Genomic DNA, 22260 nt, shown 5'->3' on the forward strand with positions numbered 1-22260 from the left:
TCATACAAGAGGTGCTTCAGACCTCTGATCATCTTCGTGGCCCTGCTCTGGACCCGTTCCAATGGTTCCACATCTTTCTTGTATTGGGGACTCCAGAACAGGACACAGTACTCAAGGTGGCATCCCACAAGAGCCAAGTAGAGGGGTAGAATCACCTCCCTTGACCTGCTGGCCACTCTCCTTTCGATGCAGCCCAGGATACGGCTGGCTGTATCTAAGTAAATCCAGGCCGCTCGATGCCTACTAACAAGAAAACGCACTGGGAACTCTCCTTATCCCACACAGACATGTAAGAATCAAGGCACACGCTACAGCAAGAGTCCCACAGCCAAATAATAAGGCTTCATCCTGCCAGCTTACACTGCCAGTGCAGCAGAACTGAGCACAGATTGGATAGGGCTGTTGTCTGAGCAGCGGGGACAACAACATCCTGAGCATCAGAAAGGAGACTACCTTTCAGTCTCCAAAGACACAATTCCCTGGCTATGCTTGTTACTGAGCCCTGCAGGGCCTTGGCGGTAGGCAGTAAGTGGAGCACTAACCGGTACAGATACTTCTATCTTAAAGAACTGCAAATCTCCAAGTCTTTACCAGAGACAAACATGTGATAGGAAAACAACTAGCAAGTTGAGAAGTTAAAATCATCATGTTCACAGGTTTTTATTTTCAGTGCTGTGACTTTCTGCTCTGTAAAGAAGTGATCCAGTCATGTTCTACAGGCATACCACCACAGCTTTTGCAGCAGCAAAGGGGTTTAATCATCTGCAAACAACCAGGGCTTGGGTTTTAGAGCTGTGGCAAGGCTGCCTGACAGGAAAGCAGGAAGAAATGTCATATAGGAAAGGGGGCTGCTCGTACTTCCTGCTTACAGCTCAGAAAGTTACCTCAGAAATATAATGCATCAGCCTTCAAGAAGCTTTAAAATCACCTTCAGGCTACCTAGTACACCATGCAGTGGCCAAGGACGGCCTCATCCTTGCTAAAACAACTCAGGGCTGGTGTACTTTGCAGCAGATCAAGCTAATGGTTTTCCTTATACTTAGTGCTCTTATCCATTTGCTCAGGATGAAAAGCCATTTAGGCTACAAAAAAAAAAGTGGAAAAATTACAGTTCTACGTGTTTAAATCCTATTTTAGAAGTAACTGGTAAACAATGGAGAAATTAATCAATTTAACTGACTTGACCACGTCTCAAGACAGAGTCGCACCAGCCAGATACAGAAGGCAACTCCATCGGTTTGCTGCTTGCCTGGACGCTCCTGCTTGTTCTGACAGCTTAGCTGCCCTGGATTATCCTGCATTCCAAACCAAGAACCTCGGGATCCAGTTTCTGCACTAGGGCTCAATGAGGCGGCACAGTGAGTAAGAAGCTGAGTATGACTGTTACGTACTGCCACCTTAAAGCTCCTTCATCTGCAGACAACTCGAGGCCTGGGAGAGAGAATTGAGGCTTGTACTGAGTGCAGAACACAATGGTTCACTCTTGTCTACACAACAGCATGGCATTCCAGGACTGGAAGAATGGCTGCCAGTCCCTAGACGGCACTCTTCTCCATCTCACAGCTTTGGCAAACACAGACTTAAAAAAAAGAAAAATAAAAACCCGCAACAAAAATCAGAAAACCAAACAAAAAGCAGATGACAGGTACACTTCGAGGCAACCTAGCTGCAGCACACTGTTTTTCTGTTGTAGAGCATCCTCCTCCTTATATGAAACAGCATGTGGTGGAATTGTGTCTGCCTGAAAAGTCTGACAATCCTGCACTGCTGTTACCTGTCTCTCAATTACACAATTTCCAGCTTCCCTGCTGTGTCCTTCAAAGAGCGTGTCACCGAGAGCTATGAGGTAAGAAAAGCAAGGCGTGAGCACACTGCACGCACATCTGCACTCAGGAGGAGACACACACAGAAAACCACACATGAAATTTAAGATTCCAAAAGGCAGAAGACAGACAAGGTATTTACCCTTGGCTTTGCTAGCTCTTTCACAGTTTCAATCTCTTCGTCGGAGATGATGTCAAGGAAGCGAACAATTCGAGGTTTGTCCCACTCATCTTCCTGCTTGACAGGGCCCAGGATGTATCTAGGATTCCTGTTCCCATCGTAGTAGCGGCAGAAGAGTCTTTTTTGTCTCCGAGGAGTCTGAAAACAAGACAGAGCAAGAGATAATCAGAGAGCTTCCATGCTACATTAATATCCCTAGGAAACAGCTGATGTCCTGAGAACAAGAGACAGGAACAAGTCACTTCCCCTACTTAATGTTACAGGTTGGAGAGATGCTTTAAGTTTGAGCAATTAGTATTTTCAGCACATTAATGTTACTCTAACACAGTGACAAATGTTACTTCACACAGACCTAGTACAAATAATTTTGTCACTAAAAAGCTGCCCTCATTCCATTCTGTATATAAATCCAGACTCACAGCATCCTTATGAAATTAATTACAGCTACACAGTGCAGCCAAGTTAAGTCAGCAGTGCCTGGGGCAGCGTTACTTTTTGTCTACCGGACAGACTGAAACAGGGAAGAAATCCAGCAGGCGCTAATCCTCAGATCCACACTCCCAGCCAGCTGCTCTAATAACTTCCGTGCTTTCCCGCCACACACAGATTCCGGACATTGTTTTGTTATGGGTGGTTTCATACATTTGAAAACAGTCTGCTCCACTTTACCATTTTGAGACCCTCCCCACGGCACAGCATTTCGTACTTCCTTCTCTCAGGGAGGTAATCCTTTTTCTTAACCTCAGTTTCCTTCTCCACCTGGTCTTCTGAATCTGTGCTGGACTTATTTGCTTCTTTTTCTTTAGCCATGATATATTCAAAGTACTTCATGTTTCCATTTGCTCTTTGATGTTCAGGATCTACAGACAAAGAAACAGACAGGTATAGATGGCAAGCCTCCAACAAAGTACCCAGGAGAGGAGATTTACAAAAAGAGTAAGAACACAGATACTGCTGCTTGAGTAGAAGTTAGAAACATCTACTGTGGTTGGAGAGCATTTGCAGGACAGCCAAGACTCCAAGCTAAGCTGGAAGTGATGCTAGCCTGCAGCATGCAGATACCCTTATGCATGGGCAGGAAAAACACACGTGGAGTATTCGGAGATAAGCTCAACTCACTCGCAGCAAAGAAACTGTTTACTGTGGGGCCTGGATCCTCAGCCAGCACAGGGGTCAAAGCACTACAGAAAACAGCTTGGCCACATCAGCCTGTCTCTCACACAGCAGGAGCTGGGACAGCACAGCTGCCTTTAAACCTAGAAACTTGGTGATGAAGCCTCAAACGATCACTAAGCTTACAGAATTTGCTTCAATTCATTGATAAATTGCTGTATTAGGTTTAGCCCTGAAATTCTCATGGCATCCTTTCCAGAGTCAATCAGTGGAATATTTACAGGAGCATAAATACTCTTCCTATATCATACACTGGACAGAATCTCAGCTTGCTGTTTGCATTCTGTATTTTTTTATTTTTCCAAGTTTTTCACTTCAAGTACACTTAGTTTGCATTTAAAGAATTGACAGAGACTTTGGTTTCACCAGTTTAGTTTCAGTTTCATTAATTCTGGGTTTCCCTGTACCTAAGGGGAAGTATTCTCAACACAAGAAAGGAAGATACAGTAAGAGAACCAAATTTCAGGCAGTAGCGACTAAGATGGGTAGGTGGTTAGAAGCAAACAGCATCAGGAGGCAGAAAAAACTGCAACAGAAAGGTGCAAGCCTTAACCATGACACTTTCTGACATCATAGCTGAGACTGTCCATCTAAAAACATGGTAGCAAAATACAACTTATGCTAATGCAAGTCTTATTTTACTGAAAACTACAGATAAAGATGTTAAGAGTAACTAGTAGCAATCCACTGTAAGACTCATACACAAATTGGAACACAGGCACAAGCCCACGCTCCCCGGTACAAATCCACAGCCAGAATCAAATGTGAGCTGGATCGTGGTGAGCTGCAGATCTCTCTTTCACATACCCAGTTCCAGAAGGCGTTTGGTGAGCCTCATGGCTTTGCCCAGGTCCCCCTGCTGATACACGGCGTAACTCAGGTAGTCCAGAATGTAGACTTTATCCACAGAAGACACTTCTCCCTCATCCAGCTGTTTCAGTGCTTGTTCCATCCAGAGCTCAGTGTGGTAGTAGTCAGCTTCAGTGTAGGCAATCTTTCCCAGCTCAAAGCAGTCTTCAGCTGTTAAAAAGGATTTGTGCTTCACGCCTGCATGTAGAACAAACCAAACTGCATTTACACACAACTCCAGACCAGTCTTCAGAGTAACATTCAGTTATTTCTTGTTCTTCACAGCAGTCTATTTCTGTGCTTTGATATCTCCCTTCTGTGGTGGCTACTTGTTGAAGATTCTGCAAAAATTCTGCAGATTCTACTGATTCTGAGGCTTTCCTTCACAGCAGGAAAGTATCTTTACCATTAGGGAAAAATAAAAAAAAAAAGAAAATAAACCTTCCTTCTTCAAAACCCTAAACGTGCTGAGCAAAAGCAGGCCAAAGAAAGTTTCAGAAATCTGTTCACAAAGACATTGCATTATCACTTTCACAACACTACTGAAGCACATCTTGTTAGCGACAGCTTAACGAGGGAGGAAAAGGAAAACATCAGCCAGTAAATTCCCAGCTGCTCAAGAATTTTCAAGTCAGTCATTTTTAGAAACATTTGGAGAGACCTCTGAGAGATTAAAGCATTAGTAAGCAAATTACAGATTCCTATTTTTGCCACTGTAAATTAAGGCCCAAGGAAAAACCAAATTTAAGGTTGTAAAAAGGAAACAGGACCTGCCAGTTTTACAGCTAAAATTACATTCATGATTACATCTCAATACACCCTGAATTTCTAATAGTAGCTCCCAGACAGAATACTTCCCTTGAAGGCATGCCTCAAGAGATTAACTCTCTGAAGAGACAGTCCATGAAATGCAGCATCTCAGAGAACAACTGTTGTTTCTGCTCACTGATAAAACACCTTGTGGTCCATCCCGTGGTGTCCAGTGACTTCAACTCTCTGAGCCTGAAGCTGCAAACTCTAAAATAAGGGAGAGATCAAGGAATGGGGTGTGGTCATAGTGGTGGAGTGCTCTCAGACAGAGATCCTTGGAAGGAGGAAAATGTTGTAGGGCCACAGCCTGAGACAGCATGCTCAGCTGAAAAGGCAGCCCTAAGAAGCAGGTTAAAGGAAGCAATCATCAATTGGGGTTGATAGTTAACATAAAGAAACAGAACAGCCTGTACTGCAGGGAAAAGAATTAATAAGTGATGTGATGGTAGTTAAGATTGTGATCAAAACTGGGTGACCTGGCCAAATAAATTCCCTGGGAAGGAAGATACGGAGCACAAACAAATGAGCCCATACAACGTTCTTCTTGAGTTCTGAAGGAACCACACTCTCTTTTCCACCTTCCTTTTAATTCTCTTTTACACTCTAGAGCTTTCAGGGTCTTCGATTATACTTTATTACAGTCTAGACAGCTTATTGCTTCAAATGAAGCAAAGAAGCAACAATCTACCTGCAGTCCCCCCGAAGCACTTCTTACGCTGTTCTAAGAAAACAGGAGTGAACTGCTTATTGTAGTAGAATGAATCTGTATGTCTTTGGGACACTCTTGAACTCAGCCCAAAAGCAAAGGTATACATCATAACATATAAACCCAATTACCCTTAATTTTATTAGGCATCTGACCACAATGAGCACTTGCAAAAACACAGATGGATTGTACAGAGTTGGTTTTTTGCCAGCTGGCACAGTTCTATTTTCTAACAGAGGAAACAAGGAAAACTCAGCAGAGTCTTCTAACTAGCAAGAAGCACGTCTTGTCCTGCATATACAGCTACATCAGGGGCTACATCACAAGAAGTGTGGCCAGCAGATCGAGACAGGGGATTCTGCCCCTCTGCTCTGCTGAGACCTCACCTGGAGTGCTGTGTCCAGCTTTAGAGCCCTCAACACAAAAAGTACATGCACCTGTTGGCCACAAAAATGATCAAAGGGTGGGGCCACATCTTCCTTGAAGACAGCCTGGAAGAGTTGGGGTTATTCAGCTTGGAGAAGAGAAGGCTCCAGAGGGGACCTTATAGAAGCCTTCCAGTCCCTGAAAGATGCCTATAGGAAATCTGGGGAAGAACTGTTCATGAGGGCATGGAGCAGTAGGATGAGTGGTGATGGTTTTAAACATAAAAAGGGTTAGGTTGGATATAGTTCTTCAATACGAGGGTAGTAGATCACTGGCACAGGCTGCGCAGAGAGGTGGTAGAGGCCCAACCCCTGGAGATATTCGGTTCAGGCTTGATGGGGCTCTGAGCAACCTCATCTAGTGAGGATGTCCCTGTTCACTGGGAACTAGATGGCCTCCAAAGGTCCCTTCCAACCTTACACATTTTATGATTCTATATATACCTGAGGTAATGTTTATGAGGCTATGGCACATAAGCACAAGTCCGTGTAGCGCATACACCCCCTTGTCTTTTGTTTCTTCCATTTGTACCCTCTGTGAAGCTGACACTCAAAGAAAGAAGCTTCAGTCACTCTAATCTCAATGTTCCATCTTACTGGTGAGGGGGAAGGGGACAATAAACAACAACAATATTTTGTTAAAGCACTTCACCCCCATATATAAGAATGGCCAGAAGGAGGATCCAGGGAGCTACAGGCCTGTTAGTCTGACCTCAGTCCAGGGGAAGATCATGGTGAGGGTCATCTTGGGAGCTATCATGCAGCACATGTGTGATGGCCAGGGGATCAGGGCCTAGTCAACATGGGTTTACAAAAGGTAGATCCTGTCAAACTAACCTGATCACCTTCTATGACAAGGTGACCCACTTAATGGACAAGGAGAAGGCAGTGGATGTGGTCTACCTGGACTTCAGTAAAGCCTTTGACATGGTTTCTCACAGCATTCTGACTGAGAAACTGGCTGCCACTGGCCTTGACAGGTGGACCCTCAGCTGGGTTAAAAACTGGCTGGATGGCCGGGCCCAAAGGGTGGTGGTGAATGGAACAAAATCCAGCTGGAGGCCGGTCACGAGTGGCATCCCCCAGGGCTCAGTCCTGGGACCAGTCTTGTTCAACATCTTTATCAATGACCTCGATGAAGGGATTAAATGCTCCCTCAGTAAGTTTGCAGATGACACTAAACTTGGAGGAAGTGTTGATCTGCCTGAGGGTAGGGAGGCTCTTCAGAGGGATCTGAACAGACTGGACAGATGGGCTGAGACCAACAGGATGAAGTTTAACAAGGCCAAGTGTAGAGTGCTGCACATGGGACATAACAACCCCATGCAGCGCTACAGGCTTGGGGGAGACTGGCTGGAGAGCTGTCAGGCAGAGAAGGACCTGGGGGTGTTGGTTGACAGCAGGCTGTATATGAGCCAGCAGTGTGCCTGGGCAGCCAAGAAGGCCAATGGCACCTTGGCTTGTATCAAAAACAGTGTGGCCAGTAGGTCTAGGGAGGTAATTGTGCCCCTGTACTCGGCATTGGTGAGGCCACACCTTGAGTACTGTGTGCAGTTCTGGGCTCCCCCCATAAAAAGGACATTGAGGTCCTTGAGCAAGTGCAGAGAAGGGCAGCCAGGCTGGTGAAGGGGCTGGAGGGCAAATCATATGAGGAACAGCTGAGGGAGCTGGGGATGTTCAGCCTGGAGAAGAGGAAGCTGAGGGAGACCTTATCACCCCCTACAACTACCTGAAGGGAGGTTGTAGAGAGGTGGGCGATGGTCTCTTCAGCCAGGTGACAGAAGATAGAACAAGGGGAAATGGCATGAAGCTGTGCCAGGGCAGGTTTAGATTGGATATTAGAAAAAAAAAATTTACTGAAAGAGTTGTCAGGGCCTGGAACAGGCTGCCCAGGGAGGGGGTTGAGTCACCATCCCTGGACATGTTCAAAGAAAGGGTTGATGAGGTACTTAAGGATATGGTTTAGTTTAGAATGGGAATGGTTGGACTTGATCTTCAAAGGTCTCTTCCAACCTTGTGATTCTGTGATTCACACTGTGCAAGAAAACTGGGGATCTGCAAGTGCACAACTATTTCAACACAACCAAAAACCTCACCCAGGAAAGATTTTATTGCTATTGATTTTGTATTAAGAACTAGTAACCCTGAATTATCTAACCATAAGAAGACAACAGATGCAGACTTCAGCTAAGAAACATCATTCAAGTTCTAGCACAAGCAGAAAATGAGCACTTGAGTAGAGCAAAGGGAACAACAGGACAGAGCAGAATCTCAATTCAGAAAGCAGCGCACATTCTGTGCCGTGCACAGGCACTTGGGCTGTGCACTGGCAGGAGAAAACCTGTGAGGCAGGAAAGGCACAGGGATACCATTTCCAACAGAACCACAGCAGCAACTGAGCAAGGCAGCCCTTCCCAGGTTCCTCTTCACCAGCACAGCCTGAAGCAACAGGTTTGTCTCTGGAGGGGTGTCAGAATTAAAACTGACACCTACCTTACCCTACATTCAGCAACCCACATCACACCCCTTTGCATAAAATATTAACTAGCTCAAGCATTTTTCTATTGCTGCCTTCACACTATGCAGTTAAATGAGGTGGAACACAGTCAAACAATTTGTCATCAGGACAATTAGTTAAAAGCCTCACAGTGTCTCCGGAAAATTATGTCAATGACTCTTACCTGGAAGATTCCCTCTTGAGAGGGTGTCCGTGTCCAAATTATACGTGTCTTGAAGCCGCAAGAGGGCTTTTGCTGCACCAGTCTGATCCTCGTCATTGGGGAAGAACTGCCGCTGGATAGTCATGTTGGAGATAAAGCCTGGGAAGACAGGAGTTCTGTAACCTCTGTGCATGAAACTACTCCCTATCCTGGGGACAGCTGACATAGCCAGAAAGGCCCTCTTCCTGACTTAGAGCTGTTAGCCCCACAGAGCCCCAACAAACACTCTCAGTTTGTTTCTACAGGTAGAAACAGAAAAGTTTTGTACAACAAAAAGCCCACTCTGCATAGAGAGCATTACATATCACACATTGGTAGTTTTTACAACCATTCCACTTAATCTGCCTTCCGAAAGACTTCTTTTTTAGTAACACCCATGTACAACTAACTTAGAGAAGGAAACAGTGTTACGAACAGCAGTGTAAAGACTAAGGCTGAATGATGTTATCATTCAAAAAAGAAAAACCAGCTTTTGACAAGACTTTTAGGCAACTAAGCAGCCACTATGAACCCAACAGCTCTGGATGAGGGAGAAGTGTCTTCTGCAGGTGAAGCCTATGTTCTGGACTGGGGCATCAAGTGTTAGAAATGCAAAGTTTGACACAACTCTGAACCAGACCCAAGGCGCATGTTGAGAAGTTGACATTTTGACTTTGTTTTTGTGAGAAGGAAACAGCAGCAATTGAAAGAGGGAAACTTGGAAGCTTCTTTAAAGAAGAACCAGAGTGACATTTGCAGAACAAAAGACAAGCAGTTTTGCAAAAGCAGAAAAATATTCTCTCTAGGAACTGTGTTAGTCACACATAATCATCTCCCCTGTTGTGAAAGGTTCCTACTCCTCTGGCGAACACCCCCCACCCCCCCCTCCCAGCACTACTATTGCTGATACTTGAGGGGCCCTCCTGCAGAGTGCATTCTCCTCTCTCCAGTGGGAGCCCTGATGCTATTTTTCCCCTCCTCCTGCTGCTGCACAGCAAAGAGCCTGGTGGGCTGCTTGCGCTGCTGTGGGAAACAGACTGCTGGGAAGCCATCAAAAGGAACAGCATCGACAGGGTGGGCCACAGGGGCCTCCAAAGCAACAGCCACGCTGGCGTTTACAGAAAAGTCACATTTCTACTCAACAAACTCTCTTGTCCCACCATGCAGAAGGACACCAAGCTTTACAATGTTACCTAAGGACAGTACCAAGTTTGCTAGCTTCATCTATTATTCATCAACAGAAAACTAAGCAGCAGGACCAAAACTGAACAAAGTACACAACACCCAGCTACAAAAACTTCCAAAAAATAAGCTGGCCAAATTGGTAGTTTTTGCCACGCTGCAGTAGTCCTTTTTAACCATTCAGACACAGTAACACTATGTTTCCAGCTGGCATTGTCAGCTCCTCACAGCAACAAGCAGGAAGCTGAATGTGATGAATCCTTATGAGACTGTATGTCTCAAGACCTGAGGTAATTTTTGAAAGCTCCACTTTATTATGGTTTCTTACTACAGACCTACACCTGTTATTAGATGTTGAGATGGATTCTCACAGGTTAAATACAATCATTCCACTTTCCTTGTTGCTAACTGCCTTTCACATTCAACTATTTTATGTCCTGTTGGCTACTGAAAAGCTTCTAATCTTGATGAGGAAAAGAGGCAGCAAAGTGTTCACAACACTAACTCAGATCAGTTCCACAAACACATGCAGTCTTTGCAACACCCGGGTGTTGAACCACCACACCTTAACAGCTCTGGGTACATCAGCCACAACAGCACTTGACCGTGCTCACAGGCAGTACCACATAGCTCACACTCACAAGTTTTGTTCAATGGAGTTGTCCTAAAACACTAAACTCTAATCAGCAAGACACAAAACCAGCCCTGATCCCCAGCAAAATGAAGAGCATCCAAGATTATTCAGTTTAAACATCGCAGTTTTCCTAAGTATGTGTGAAACAAATTACAGCACGCTAACAGCAAAATGGCAGGTCTTCCAGGATTATTTGCAATGAGGGCACCTCAAAAGCAATTTATATCTAATTCAAACCATGACATGTGAAAGACAGTTAAGCAAATGCAAATATAGCTTCATCTAGGCACACTTACCATCTGACATGTCCTTGAGAACCAGGCTCTCCAGCTCACCCCATTCTGTATTAAGCCGTTTCATCAACTTGAACGCATTTACAGGATGCCCCAGAAACCCCTCTGGGTCCTTCGTAGCAGTATCTGTGAGCTGATCCAACTTCTCTGCCCATCTATAGTGAAAACAGACATTCATTAAAGCCTCTAGTAAGTCTGCCAATACAATACAAAACCTATTTCAAGCTACTCAGCAGTCTTTGCTAATAAACACAAACTGCAAGCTTTTCTATTATCTCTATATAAAGCGCTCCCATAAATAAAGAGGGAACAAGAGGGGGTTTTTTTCTGTCTCTTTTTCCTTTCTTTTTTAAGTCTTCTTCCTCAGCTGCAGCCTAAATCTTTTGTGGCTCTTGGGGTCTTTGTTGGAAGACTGCTGGACAAACTCCTCCCTACAAACACCAAATGCAGTATGCCAGCAGATCCATTATGAGTTTTCAGACAAGACTAATCAAAAACAAAGCTTTACCCACATTTTTGACCTTTTATTTTTAAATGCTTTTCTCTAAAGTTGATGAAAAGGTATTCAAATATAGAATGCTTGTCTCAAATTATTTTTACTTTTAGACACTCTTAAATCTATTAGCTATTCTCCTCTCACCACAAAGCTGCCTTCTGTAGTGTAAGCCTGTATTAAGAAACACAGTTCTCGTGCTCCCAAATAAAGTTTGTGGTGCTACAGTTCTGACTCCACAAGCCTCTCCAACTCTTATGGAAAGTAAGGGATGCAAGTCTTTCAGTACACCAACGTACTCCCAAAGCAGCACACCTTTTAACAGCTACTGCTGTTCATCTGTCGTGTTAATGGGAACAGCAAGCACAGCAGCCACGCTACAAGCGCCTCTCCTGCATCTGCAAAAATCAAACGCCCCCTTTCTACCCCAAACCACGCAGAACTAGAGCGCAAAGACATAATAACATGCTCTAAAACCAGGATGAATTAATGTTAACAAGGGCACACCCCACAGAGCGTGCCCCACCAAACATCAGCACCAATATAAAGTTAACACAAAATCTGTAGCCTGGAGGGAACTCTGTTCACTTGCTGGCTTTCAGTTCAGTTCACAATTTGGTATGCCTGAATTGTGTTTGCCTGCTTTATCTGAGAAAGGTAGATGCTCACATCTGTTAAAGGTGCCACTGTCTGCACTCGCTCCTCCTATACTGTCTTTAGTTGTTTCCCTATGCTCTGACAGCTCCTGCCCAGGTTCTTGCCAGCCACAAAAAGAGCGAAGAGGCTGCCTCCAAAATGGAGCACTTAAAGTGCTCCTCCTCCCATGGACCAACTCCAGCTTCAAGCAAGCCAAAGCCTGGAAAAAAAAGTCTCAGCAAACTGTGCTTTCATCTTGCACACAGTCAAATCCATTGTACATTTCCCAGCACATGACTATCCAACCTAAGTTGCAACTGAAAGTCACTAAACCATGAGTGGCAGACACCTGGCCAGGATTTCATTCAGGCAGTTTCTGTTTCATAAAAGCCTGTACCACAAGCCACCCACAAGGTGTGAGCCATCCTCTGCCTTTCACTGAGTTTAAGTCAACACAAGCTACAAATATCCTTCAGCCAAGGAGCAGAGCCCAAACTCAAATGACGCTGGCATTTTTTCCAGATTCTTCTCTCACTCTCTAAGAGTTATATTAACTTTTCCCACCTGACAGCAAGCACCTCTAATCTAATAAATACAGAGCTGCAATGCTTATACAATAAGCTGTATTTACACACTTCTAAATGTCCAGTCAGCATGCTCTCATCTCAATTTACAGCTGTAAAACACATACTTACAACATTCCAAACCTGTGGGCAATTTCAACCCTATATTTTAAGTGATAAAAGTAAATACATTCTGACAGAAGTATCTGTCTTCCTGGATGGTAGAAGCTAATACACAAAGGCTAAAATAAAATTCATGCATCTATCCAAACTTGCTTAAACATCCTCACAGCTGGTCTACACACATTTTTGAAAGCTAGGAAACAATCCTCTAGCGATACAAACCCTTTATTTCTAGATGTGATAAAATCTGACATACTGGGCTCTGGTCCTCACACCTATAGAGCCAGGCAGCATAATAATGGCAATTATTATGGCAAAGGTCTCTTACTGACTGCTTTAAAATAATAACAAGTTATTATCTTGCTTTATTTACCACATAGCATGCAGAAAGAGACTCTGCTCTTGTGGTGGGTTATTACTATTCATAGGTTAGCCGCTCAGGAACAAGCTGGCCACACCAACGCTTTTTAGTGCTTCTACATCTAGTATATCACAGCAGCCCTTCCAAGGCTCATTTGGAGACTGCCCTGGTTTCAGTTTCCAGTTAGCAAATTATTGTTCAAAGAACAATAATCCCCTCAGGGATTACATGCAAGCAGGAGTGCTAAAGTAAAGGTATCATATAGAAGGTGGGTTGATTATATTTCATCATTAGAAAGCTGCATTAAACAAACCAGTGGCTCGGGGATAATAACTTCAGACAAAAACCCAGCAAAAACTGCTATCTTAAGCTTTGCCTCAGAGGAAAAATTCCAGAAATTTAATCAGCCTTAGGAAGCACTTTTTACATAAGGATGGACTCAAATTATTAACTATTAGCATGGTGAATCAAGCTGCTTACTTTTTGATTTGCTCCAGCTTGCTTTCTTCTGCCTTGATGTAATCTTTCAGTGACACCACCAGATCTTTTTCTGTATTAATTAAGTCTGTCATATGACCTAGAAAACAAGTGAGTTTGGTTAGATGAGGAGAAACAAAACAAAAAAAAATCCCAAGAACTGAGAATTAGAGGCATCCTTCTCCTTTTCTACTTTCTTCCCCTCTTCAACTCTTTCTCACCTTAAGTCCTTCTGCATTTGCTTAAACAGTCCAGGAGTACTTGAGTAAGGCATTTTGCATTTTATATTTTTAAAGGAGAAAAATCTCATCTTGCACCAAGCCCGTTGCCATGGAAATTAATGTAATATCACATATTTATTATTAGAACTAATTTAGGATTCATTTTGAAAAGGAAGCAGGTCATAATAGAATGATCTTTCATCCAAGCATACGTAATATAAAGCAAATAAAGACAAAGTTACAGAAATACATAAAGCCTTCATGTTTGATATACAATAGTTATCAGCCCCATGTTTTTAAAATCACTCATGTAACTTCAACAGGTCCCCTAAGAGACTCCTATAAATTATAATTGCTTCCTTTCCTGCAGGCAGGCAGCTGCACTGCTTCATCACAATATGACACAGTCCACATCTTCAGCTGTGTCACAGACCATCAGAACCCAAGAGAATATGCTGACATGCTGCTATCATTTTGGACACCCAGCAGCCATTTTGCTTGCTTCTACATTTGTGCAACAGTCCACACCAGGTTGTTTTGTAACATCCAACACCTACAGGGATACAGAATGAATGCAAAGCCTAGCCTGGGTTATTAGACTAACTGGACTAGCTTAACTCAAAGCACGTTTCTCATAAAAGAGATGTCACAAGAACTAAGTGGATTTAGTTCTGTACCAATTAAAGCCTCGCACACCATTAACCCATCGCTGCAGAACCAGTTTTGAGAGCCTTCAAGACATTATTTCAGCTATGCAGCACATACACCAAAGCATGTCTCACCAATGGAAGTGAAGAAGTCTGTATGGGCGTAAGAAAAAGGCAGCAGGAGTCCAAGGGCTATGGTACACCAAATCTTGTTGAATGCCATAGTTCAAAAGCTGTCAGCTTGCCAGGTACCTATGAAAGAAACAGAAAGTAGGTAAAAAAAAAAAAAAAGCCTCTTCACCAGAGTTGAATTTTCCTTCAAAAGAGTCAGCTTATTCTCTTGGGGCTGCCAGTAGCTCTCAAGGACCAGAATCTTGATAAGCTTGAGCAGCTCTCAAGAGGACTTGACATCCTTTTGCAGACCTACTTATATTATACTTTGTCTTGTATGGTAAAAAAGACCACACAAGGTAGACCCTGGAGACAGGGTCTTCACAAGCTTCATCTTTTTGACATCTAAGGCACGCTGCAGATACAGATGCTTCATAAGAAGTACCAAAAACCCTCAACATCAAATACTGGGGAAAAAAAATAACACCAAGTTAAAATAAATATTATCAAGTTCATCTACCCAGTTAAAAAGTTTCCTTTGGTCATTCAGGAAGATGCCAGTGGAGCAGGTCAAAGTCAACACCCTATACAACCAGCCCACAGTTAAATTACTTGCATGCTCCTGCTCTTCAGCTCCCACCCTCATGAAGTCACCCATGCCTGATACAAGAGGCTGCTCTCAGCTGGTTCATAGTTAGCTCCTGTATCGGTCCCACATCAGGCTGACAGTGAGTGCTTTCTCCCACAACAGCCGCCAAGCTCTCAGCCTTTCAAGATCCTGAACCCCTTTAACAGCCCAGGATTTCCTTGATACTGCATACTTTAAGTATGTTGTCTGGGAATTCACAATCTCTCCTTTTTTCAAAAACAAAAGCTTAAACTCTCACGTACCATACCTGCTCAGAAAAATTAAAACTAAAGAGAAACTGTTTTAACAACTCTCTCAGTGGCATGACAACCAATGAAGGAGAAAAAAAAGAAAAAAAATAGCAACAATCATAAAGCAAGTCCAGCTAGAAAGCAGTTCCACCTATTTAAAGAAGCAAGCAGTATCCTTTTGATGGAGTTGACAGCAAACAACATAAAACTAGGTGTGCCATTCACACAATCAGAGAAACGCAAAAAAAAGTCAGACCCACAGAAAAGCCACACCACCCGCAACTGGAGGTAATAACAGGAAACACTTCCTTGACTCCAGAGTGCAGGATCTCTTCTCATATTGCACCTGAAGGGTCAGGGAGCAGTTCCCTTCTTTCCACCCCAAGCACTACGGAAAGAGCAGTACTCAGGTTTAGATTTACTCTGTGGACTCCCTCTTGGACAGGACAAGCAGTGTTTCGCTGGCATTAGCAGGAACAGGAAACTTATGAGAGCCTAGAAAAGCAGCACAATCTCCAACTCCTGTAAATCATCTGAAATCTGCATGACCACAATTGAAGGGCTGAAACATTCTGACACGTTCACCAAAAGAAAGTTGTAAAAATACGGAGAGGGAAGCCCAGAGTCCAGCTTTTATCCCACCAAGTTAGGTGCCTCAGCATCCCCAATGCTCTAAACCAGCCCCTGCATTCCCCACCTCCTTCTCGCCTGCTCAGCCCCTCTGCAGCCAGCCAGGCACGAGCTACATCAGACTATTTCAAATGTAACTAATAAAGAAAAAAAAATAATCTGATATAGTCCATTATATAGCCACATAGCATCCGTGCCAGTACAAGGGGCAATCTGGAGAGGGGAACTGGCAGCCCAAGACAGCAAAGGAAGGCAGGGTCACTGTTTCTGGTAGCACCACTGATTCAATCCATTTGTGAAACACTATCCCTAAACACACCGAACAAACACAAGATGCTCCAGCCAGCCTGTAACACATACCTACTTTTAAGCATAAACTAGGGATCCTGGTGAGGTCTATACAGCTGTACCTACCTCTGTGACTAACATCAGTCTCATTAAACAAGAGCTCCAATTAGGTTATTGCTGTAGATTGATGGGTCATATCTGGACTCAAGTTTTTCTTACTCAAAAGATGGTGTATCTGCATGTGCAAGGACACCAATGTGTACCTGCACTCCTATTAAAAGCACTGCTCAATTCGTATTTTGCTCCTGCTAATTCATCACTAAAGCTAACACATCTGTGAATCAATTACAAAGCACAAACAGTTCTACTACATGATAAATATTTGCCAACATTATCAGCACTCAGAATTCATTGAGGTCTCTATTTACTGCACTCTGCCAAACACGAGGAAAGCTTCAGAAAGTTTACTTTTCACTGTGAACCAATACAAAACTTTTCTAAAACACAAGCAAACCAAAAAACACCAAAAAGGTGATAAAAAGGACCTCTACAGGTCCTGGTGATAAGTCTCCCACCTTTCAGAATAAAAGGCCTTAAGGCCTGGTCAAGTAGCATGCTGTGGAACCAGTTTTACCTTTTCTCTCCCTGCCTTTACAGGCTGCTCCAGTCCGGGGCAGCCTCTGAACACAGTTGCAACCCAATCCCCTCCTCAAGCACACCGCAGAACAAGTGCGTGGCAACAGCCACAAACTGTGACAAGGGAAACTGAGTAGGGACAAAGAAAAGGCTTCTTGCAGTGACAGCAGTTTGGCACTAGAAGAGGTTGCCCAGAGAAATTGGATTTCCCATTCTTGGAAGAATTTCAAAACCAAACAGGACAAGCCCGCAGGCAGCCCAGCCTCCAAGCTCACTCAGCTTCAAACAGGTTAGGCTAAATGATGTCCAGAGGTCACTTCCATCTCCATCTGTCTTTGCTTTTGCAGTCTCCAGATTTCCAGTCATTTGCACGGGGTCAAACTCTCATAATAGCTTTGAGCCACCCAAGATTCCTTCCCTTCCAGGCAGAATTCAGAGCTGGAAACAGAGCTGAGGCAGCAGCCAGCCAAGCTCTCACTGCCCTAACAGCAGTTGCCAAGTAGCATGCCTTGCAAAACTACCGCAGAAAGATCAGCTACAGGTTCCCAAATCAAAGAAAATACAGCTCAGTTAAGATAGACACTGGGACCCTCTTAGACGCAGAAGCTGCCAAATAAGTAGGCTTAATTTCTTCCTATCAGCGACATGAACCAAAACAAGATTAAAATCCTCTCTACGTTATTCCTGTCAGTCTCACTCTCCTCCTCAGCCCCGTCCCTCAGGCAAACACAAAGATGGCAGTTGAGCATCTCAGAGAAGCGGGAATGTGCTACCCACACACACAGGAGTGGGAGTCCTGCTGACAGCTGTAACACAGGAGCCGTCCGACTTTCCCCAAGAAGTGCATTTGCTGAGCTGCAAAACAGTAAAACATGGCAGAGCTGGGAAAAACCCAACAGGAACAAAAAAACACGTAAAACAAAGCAGCAATCAGACAAATGACACTACCAGACACAGCACAGGATTCCCCAAACAGTAGGGATACACAACAAACGCCCGTTTAAATTATGAAACTTAGAGGTGGGTTATTTGAGGGCTTTTAGAGTTTGGCTCTGCTTCACAAGTAGAAACAATCTACAAGACTCACAGGAGAGTGGATGTGCTCATAGAATCCATGAAAACAGAAGGAAATGTCAAGATAAACTACAGGGACTGAAATAACCTTACAACAATCAAGGTCTGCCAACTGGTGACCAGAGACTGAAGCACACAACTGAAGATACGCTTGTTATACAAGATAGATATATATATAAATACATTTATATATAGGTCTGAGGTGGATTTTGTAGTTCTGGCTTAACAGCTGGACTTGACAATCTTAAAGGTCTTTTCCAACCTAAATGATTCTTGTCACTGTCAACTCCAAGCTCTACAGGACTTACCAGGATCCCGAACAAGACAGAAAATAGGAACTAAGGGTATATTACAACACGCAGTTACTGTAGAATAGCTCCCAACTTAATCCCAAAACAGCTTCTTTGTTGAGGTAAGAAATAAGTGACCTACTCAATGGAGTCCAAACTGTAGCACCATGATTCTCAACTTTAATTTAACAATTTAAGGATCTCACAATCCTTACTGTATCCCACTGTATGTAAAAAAAAAAAAAAACCCACAAAAATCTATTTGAGCTGAGGCTGGGGGTAGAGAGGATAGCACCAGAAACCCTAGCTGCTCACTGCACCAAACATCCCTTGTCTCAGGGACAACTCAAGTTATAGTCTCACGACACAATGTGACTGGAAGTAAAACTGAAAAGGGAAGAACCTTCCCAGAGCAAGTGCTGAGTACTGAGAAGCTGTTGTGGTTGTTTGACAGACTCATGAGACAGAAACATTCCCAAGTTCTCTAGCACATTACATCTAAAAGCTGTCTTAAAATTAAGGCCCAGGCAGCAAGAGAAGAAAGATTTTTTTACAGAACTGGTGCTAATGGAAGAACACGGCATGGTTTTAGCTTCTTTTTAATGACAACGTTGTAACATATGCAATCTTTTGTATATAACAGTATTATAATAATTGAGTATGAGGATCAATTTTAGAGTCAAGTATGTGACGTTTTAAATATCATTTGCTGCCAGCTCAAAAGCAACATCTGTGAGTCCGACTACAGGACAGGCCTATGTTCATACCCAGATTTGTACCCAAGGAACTGAAGCAGGTTTTCCTTTGGTTTCTTCCAGACTAAGACTGAATGGACACATCCCTCTCAGAGCCCACTTGTTTTAACTTTCTAAGCCAAGACAAATAACACTGGCAACGGAGCCAAGCACTTATCTCATTAGACACAACAAGCAGTAGGCTACCCTTCTATTCCTTCTTCTGCTCAAGGATTAGCACAGTATCTATAGAGATACACAGAGCATTTTCAGGTACCAGGAGCAATTACAAAGGGAGGTGAGGTAGTCATTTCTCCCCCACGTCTGTTTCTGATGTGGGTTATCAGATGTGCCACCCCATGAGAAGAGCACAGAGCAGAAACTGCTCAGAACAGCAATGCCACTGATCAGCATTTCTTGAAATGGTGTTACTTCTTCAGCCTCTAGATGAATTAACAGCTAGGAGAGATGTGCCTACCTATGCCACGATCACTGCTTGAACGGCAGAATGCACACTCTTGGCATAGCAAGACTTAGGCACGCTCCTCTGAAGCCCAGGAGAAGGGGGAAAAAAAAAAAAAAAAGAAGGATATTAAAAACAACAGTACTGATTCTGTCAGCACATAATTAAGCAGCAGCACAGAGTGCTCCAGGTCAAATCAAATGCTTTGTAGTATGGTTCAAGATGTTCAAATGCATCCAACAACAATCCAAAAGTAGTAATGGGCACACAGGCTTCTGCCTCCTGACAAAATGAAGTAATTACTCTCCACCCCACACCCCAGTTTGCACATTTTTTAGTCTCCGGCATCCTAAGAAGCTGCATTTAACTTTTATCTAGTTGCTGTAAGAGATAACTTCTTTCATCTCCTAAGGGCATGAGCACTGAATCTTTATATATGCAGAAGTGGTGAACAGTTAAGCACCCCTGCAATTCCTCTTAATGAACAAAACCTATGAAACTGAACACTGGGGGACCCTTTTAATACCTTCGCTCTGAAACCCCACAGCACCTTTCCTCTAAGAGCATCCAGCTTCTCAGGTAAACCAGCAGATGTATCCTAAGCATATCTGACGCTTTTTTTATTTTCTTTTTATTCAACAGCAACCTCAAGAGTCCATGATGCAGTTTTCCCTTCCAGTCAGGTTAAGCCCTAGCAAGATACCTGCTCAATGGCATAGCTTGCTGCAAAGTTAGGGGCAAGGCAGGTTTTGCATAAAGCCGCTGGATTTCAACCCAAAGCAGCAGAGAGGGAAATCACGGTAAGCATTACTCCTCACGCTGCAATCAGTGCACACAGCGCCTGGGGTTACAACCGGCGTGTGACAACCGGTGTTTATGCGAAATAACTTTGTACCCAGCCAAGCACCACGTCGTTCAAGCGCTCTCAGAACTCCGAAGGCAGCTCAAACAACAGGCCGTCGGCTCCACAGAAAAAGCTCCCTTCTGTTCAGTCCCGACAACAGCAGCTCCTGGCCGCAGGGATGCCGCCAAGACGGCTCCCGGACCCACCTGCGCCGTACACCCCCGGAGGGGGCAGCCGCCGCTCCGAGCTGCCCGCGGCCACGTTTAAACGCCGGGCGCGGGGAACGGGCCGCACGGCCGCGGCTCCCGGCGGGAGAAGGCGGAGGCGGCACTGTTTAGTCTACCAGCCGCGGGGGAAGCCAGGCGGGCCGCCGGGGCCCTGCCTGCCGGTACGGCGGCGCCCTCCCGCCCCCCTCCGGAGGCTGCCGGCTCCCGTTACGTAACGGTTGGGAGGGCCGGGGCACCGGCCCCTCGCCGAGAGGGCCGGAGCGCTGCCACGTATCGCCCCCACCCCGCTCACGTAGCGACCGCCGCGGCGCCCGGACCCCCCACGCTCCCCTCACGGCGCGTCGCGACGTCCCCCTGAACGACAGACCGACCCACCCACCCGGCGGCAGCGCCGCCGCCACCGGTAGGAAGCGGGGTGAGGGCGGCCGGGCCTCACCTGAGCGAAGGGGGCGGCGGCTGACGGGGCGCGGAGGGGACGGCGGCGGTAACGGACGGCCGCGAGCTGCCCCGTGGCGTAACCGACCGCGCGCGGCCGGCCCCGCGCGGCTTTTATAGGCGCCCAGGCCACGCCCCGTCCCGCGCGAGAGGGGGTAGGCGGAGCGGGGAGGGGTGCCGCGCGCTACGTGAGCTCAGTCACAGCGGCGGCCGCCCCACTGCGCAGACGCCGCCGCTGCTCCACGTGGGCGCGCGGCCCTCGGGGTCTCCCCTGCCGCCACCACCCCGGGGAAGCGCTCGTACGGGCCGAAGGTGGGTCCCGGGGGCGGAAAGGTGGCGGGTGGGAGCAGGAACGGGCCCCAGGACAAGGGGAACGGGGGAAGGGTTACGCCGAAAGCGGCGGTGATGGAGTACACGTTCCCCAAAAGGCCTCAGATGGCAGGAGGAGCTGGGGGTCCCTGGCGGCAGCCCAGCCAGGTCCCTTGCACTGCTGCTGGGTTAGCCGAGCCCCACCAGACTGTGCCACACTGCTCCCACATCAGCAGTGCCCCTCCACTCCCCGCAGGAGAGGTGGTTTTAGGGCCCCACCAGCCCTGACTGACATCACATTCCCATCTGCACAACACAACAGCCTGTTGGCAGTGGTTGGTGCTGGATGCACAATGCCATACAGCCATTCCCAGCCAGCTCTCCTTGCGCACAGGAGGCTGCTGGACTCCCACCCCGTGGATCACCAAATCATGCTCTAAACTGATAATTTTGACTCTAAACTGACCTCGCGCCACCCCCTCTCTAGCTGATGTCATCAGCTGCATTTCCCAGCATGCTTTCTGTTCCATCACACGAGTCCCAGTAGCGAATGTGACACCACCAGGTGCTGCACCCTGTAACGGGCAAGACCACGAGCCATGACACCCTGTATGAGAAACAAACAACACGAAATGAACCAAATCATTTCTTGTCCCAGTGGGGCCACAGATGCACCCGCACAGCCGAGACCACATCGCAAGCGCTGCTGTGCCAGAGCAGGAAGCAGGCTATTTTTTAGTGGAACTATCTGTCAAAAAAAAAAAGAAAAATCCTTCCTTTCCTCTGATTTTGGTCGCCTTCCAACAGAAATACAACTCCTACAACCAGCAGGAAACGTTGGAACGACACACAAGCTTCTAGCTGAGGCATCTAGTTAAAGCCTTGTTATCCAAAGAGCCCGTAATTTCCAGCCAGAGATTTAACAGCAGCTTCCAGGCATCTGGCAAAACCTCACATGCTGCAGGAGCATTCCGATTCTTTCTAGCAGGATTCACTGCTTTCTTGCCCTCTTCGACACCAGCCAGGTATTTTTAGAAAGGTGGA

At 45.5% G+C, this 22260-nt stretch overlaps 1 protein-coding gene across 1 annotated transcript in view; it reads right to left on the reverse strand.

Annotated features, from left to right (window-relative positions):
- Window positions 1-20985, reverse strand: part of P4HA1 (prolyl 4-hydroxylase subunit alpha 1) — a 33849-nt gene extending 12864 nt beyond the window's left edge. The window contains exons 1-9 of the mRNA XM_084265133.1: window positions 20909-20985; window positions 19417-19485; window positions 14432-14548; window positions 13432-13528; window positions 10779-10930; window positions 8649-8786; window positions 3985-4224; window positions 2674-2864; window positions 1966-2142 (exon numbers count right to left, since the gene is read on the reverse strand). Coding sequence (XP_084121259.1) covers window positions 1966-2142; window positions 2674-2864; window positions 3985-4224; window positions 8649-8786; window positions 10779-10930; window positions 13432-13528; window positions 14432-14519 — 1083 coding nt within the window. The 5' untranslated portion in view covers window positions 14520-14548; window positions 19417-19485; window positions 20909-20985. The remainder of the gene's footprint in view (window positions 1-1965; window positions 2143-2673; window positions 2865-3984; window positions 4225-8648; window positions 8787-10778; window positions 10931-13431; window positions 13529-14431; window positions 14549-19416; window positions 19486-20908) is intronic.
- Window positions 20986-22260: the final 1275 nt, after the last annotated feature.

Source organism: Gallinula chloropus (genome assembly GCF_964237585.1).
Source record: "Gallinula chloropus genome assembly, chromosome: 5".
Classification (NCBI taxonomy): domain Eukaryota; kingdom Metazoa; phylum Chordata; class Aves; order Gruiformes; family Rallidae; genus Gallinula; species Gallinula chloropus.